The sequence below is a fragment of the Pinus tabuliformis genome, chromosome J (assembly GCF_031772625.1).
Source record: "Pinus tabuliformis cultivar Carrire ecotype Pingquan chromosome J, CPIR1, whole genome shotgun sequence".
NCBI lineage: Eukaryota > Viridiplantae > Streptophyta > Pinopsida > Pinales > Pinaceae > Pinus > Pinus tabuliformis.
In genome coordinates, this window is record NC_142295.1 from 1,183,294,788 (window position 1) to 1,183,298,679 (window position 3,892).

General features: G+C 42.4%; 1 protein-coding gene across 1 annotated transcript; it reads right to left on the reverse strand.

The window, feature by feature from the left end:
* Positions 1–847: 847 nt before the first annotated feature.
* LOC149231299 (uncharacterized) lies at positions 848–2,509 on the reverse strand. Its single transcript, XM_089381594.1, has one exon. The coding sequence runs from the start codon at positions 2,507–2,509 to the stop codon at positions 848–850; it is 1,662 nt and encodes a 553-aa protein (XP_089237720.1).
* Positions 2,510–3,892: the final 1,383 nt, after the last annotated feature.

Genomic DNA, 3,892 nt, shown 5'->3' on the forward strand with positions numbered 1-3,892 from the left:
TGAAGGGAAACTTTGCAATTCATTATTTATTTTTTATCTTTGAAACCTTGCAATTATTTATTTATTTGTTTATTTTTTAAAAATTTAAAATATAGAGTAGTCTTTTATGTCCAAACTTTTTTTTTTTTAACTGAAACGGGTGTAAGATTTTATTTATTTGAATGAGAGATATGGGGTCTTTGCCAAGGCAACCCCGTTTACAAAGAAAGCAGCCAGCATGTTCTGCTTGTGAGATACAGACTTTTCAGGGAATTTGGTAGAAGTTTTCATCATTGATAAACAACTGTCCTTTCATGAGCGGACATCCTTTGTTCGCCAATTGATCCGCTTCACCATTTAGGTTTCTAAGGATGTGATAGAATTTATAGGAGGTGAAGTATTGGAGGATTCTTTTCAGTCTTCCCAACAGTTTATTGAGGCTTGCATTGTTGAAAAGATCTTCAGCATTTAATTTTTTGATAAGGATCTTTGAATCACCGAAAACTTGGAGGTCTTTAATTCCCTTTTCTCTTGCTATTTGACAAGCTTTGAGGAGTCCATAGATCTCTACCTGATTATTGGATTTCTGGCCTAGTCCCCAATAGAAGCTGTCTCTTGAGGTGCCTTCCGAAGAGTAAATGACTCCACCAGCACCAGCGTTCCCAGGATTTCCTTTGGAGGCTCCGTCAAAAAAGATGGTGGCGAGTTTTTTAGATTTCCACCAATTTGTGAAGCTTTCCTCAGCTTCTCTTATTCTCCACTTCGGATTAACTGTTTAAGGGGCGAGATGAAACTTACAAGGAAAAGGCTCAAGCGGGCGAAGCCATCTCCTTTCTTCAGGAAGGAGCAGTGGATCTTCTTTATGAAACTATTGTTGGGCTGCTTCCAAGAGTAATGCTTTAGCTTTGGCTGCAACTTGTAGAGGAGTGTATCTATTTCTATTGAAAATTTGATCATTATGAGCCAACCATATCTGCCAACAAACAAATTTTGGAATTGTTGTCCAAATTTTTTTCCAAAAGGATTTGGTGGGGATGCTGTGGGGGTAGATATTGTTCCAGGAGGCAAACAGTTCAGCTACTGTATTCTGGGGGAAGGCTGGAATCTGCAGGTCCAAAAGAGCGTGCTCCCATACTTCCTTGGCAAATTTGCACTCAAGGAATAAGTGCTGGGCTGTTTCAGAGTAACTTTTGCATAACTCGCACCTATGAGGTCCTGCAATATTCCTTTTCTCTAGATTGTCTCCAGTGAGTAGTTTGTTGTGCACCAGCGTCCAAAAGAAGTTCACTTTGGGAAGGGCTAGGTTGTCCCAAACTGACTTCCAGAAGGCCAGTGCGTGACTGTTGTTCCTTGGACTCTGGAGTGCTTTATATCCTGCTGCTGTGGTGTATGTTCTAGTCGTTCCCCAAGCCCAACTGTCTCTTGTGTGGCGATGTTCAGGAGAGGATCCTTCCAGCAAATCTATAAGACGGTTTTTTTGTGGTATTAGCCAATCAGGGATACCATTGAGATCCCAACCGGCCCATTCACTTCTGTTGTCCCAATTCAAAATATCATAGAGTCTGGTTTTGCCTGCACGCAGCAACCACTCTCTGACATCCACTATATCTTCATTTTCTTCCAATGGGTCGTTCCCCATTATTCTATCATGCCACATATTGATTCGTTTGCCGTTTCCAGGCACTCTGTACAGGTTTTGGTTAAAGAATTTGCTGCTTTTACAGCAAAGCTTCCATACCTGCGTGCTATTAGCAGAGGAATCAAATTGCACGCTTCTGTATGTAGAATTTCGGGCGTATTTGGACATCAACGTGATGCTGGTCTGATGATTGGGTTCATGGACCATTTTCCAGAGTAGTTTCCCACCCATAGCCAGATTTACAAGGGAGGGATCTCGGATTTGAAGACCCCCCTCTGCTGTCGGCCGTCTGACCAGTTCCCAACTTACTAAGTGCATTTTGTTTTCATTCCCTCTCCCGCCTTGCCATAAGAAATCCCTTAACAGTTTTGAAATCTGCTCCGTGACATTCCTAGGGGCCAGCAACAAGGCGGCTTGATAGATTGGAGGTGCAGATAGTTGGGTCTTAATTAGGATAGTTTTTCCTCCTTTGGTTAGCCAATAGCCTCCCATCGCTTCTATCTTTGATTTAATTTTGCATATTATCTCTGTCCATAGCGTTCTCCTGTTGGCACCATTGATAATTGGAAGGCCAAGATATTTAATTCGATCCCAGTTGGCATGACCTCTAAATCCCAGAACTGCCGCGATGCTGTTGGTCTCTTGTTGACCTGTGTTCCAACTATAAATTTCACTCTTTCTTTTGTTGATGAGGGCACCTGTGACCCTGCAATAGCTTTTCAAGATTGAATCGAAGCCTTTGGCGATTCTGGGGGATGCACCTCTGAGGAGAAGTGAGTCATCAACAAAGAGAGCATGGTTTAGGGGTACTGCATCTGAGGAGGATTTGAGACCAGGGAGAGTGCCAAGAATTCTTTCAGCTGTGAGTTTTCTGCTGAGGGTATCTGCCATTAAAATGTACAGGAAAGGGGAGAGGGGGCATCCCTACCTGATGCCTCTCCGGGCTTGGAAGAAATTGGAGGGGCGACCATTGACCAGGGGGGTGATCCAGGGGTTATTTATGCAAGCATTAATAAGCTGAACAAAATGAGGCGAGAAACCAAAGGTGAGGAGTACCTTAATGAGAAAAGAGCGATTGACTCTATCAAATGCATTTGCCATGTCTAATTTAATCAACATACCTTTCTCATTTCGCTTCATGCTGGTGTGGATTGTCTCCTGGACTTGGATGACATTGTCAAGAATGTGTCTGCCCTCCACGAAGCTGCCTTGAGGACTAGAGATCAGCTTCTTGAGCAAGGGCTTGATCCTGCTTGCTAACAATTTTGCCAGAATTTTATAGGATGCATTACACAGTGATATGGGTCTGAATCTGGAGAATGTTTCTGGATTAGATTCTTTGGGGATTAATGCTAGATAAGTAGAGTTGGTTCCTCCACTGATCTTTGCTTTTCTCATGAAGTCCTTTATCATTTTTTGGAGATCTCTTTTGATGATGTTCCAGCAAACTTTGTAGAAGTGTATCGTAAATCTGTCTGGGCCCGGCGCCTTATTTGATTCCATGGACCATATAATTTTTATAATTTCCTCCTCTGTTACTTCTCTGGTGAGGGCAGTGTTTTCTTCTGGACTGATTAGATGAGGGATGTTGGAGAGGAATTCCACTATTTCCCCCTCGGAAGCCTATGCTCCATCACTAAAAATATTTTTAAAATGGCTGTCTGCAACAGCTTTGACTTGGATAAAGCCTTTGCTAACATGGCCCTCTGTTGTCCTTATTTCATAGATGTGATTCTTGTTCAGCCGAGCTCTATACTGTCTATGGAAGAAGGAGGTGTTCCGGTCGCCTGCCTTTAACCACAGACTCTTGGATTTGATTCGCCAGTATTCTTCTTCTTTTCTGAATGATCAATATGTAGCAGCTTGAGCCTTAATTTCTTGTTCCAGAAGTTTAGCTGTGATCTCTTTTCTCTCCAATTCTGTTTGTAAAGTCTCCAATGTGTATACTGCCTCTTTCCTTATGCTGATTGGAGTAGGGACTGGTTTCCTTATCCACTCCTTCAGCGCTTGTTTTGTGGCTTTCAGTTTTTGTTCCCAAACAAAGCTTGGGGACCCTGAGAACGACTTGGCCCAGGTTTCCTTAACAGTTTCAAAAAAACCTTCTCTCTCAATCCATAAAGGGCTGAAGCAGAATGGTAGAGGACCTAGATCTTCTTCATCTTCAAGGAGTAGCTGGATCGGCTTATGGTCAGAAGCTAACTTGGGTAAAAAAAAAAATTTGATTATATTTTTATCCATAATCAGGGAACCTTGTACCAAAAATCGATCCAATCG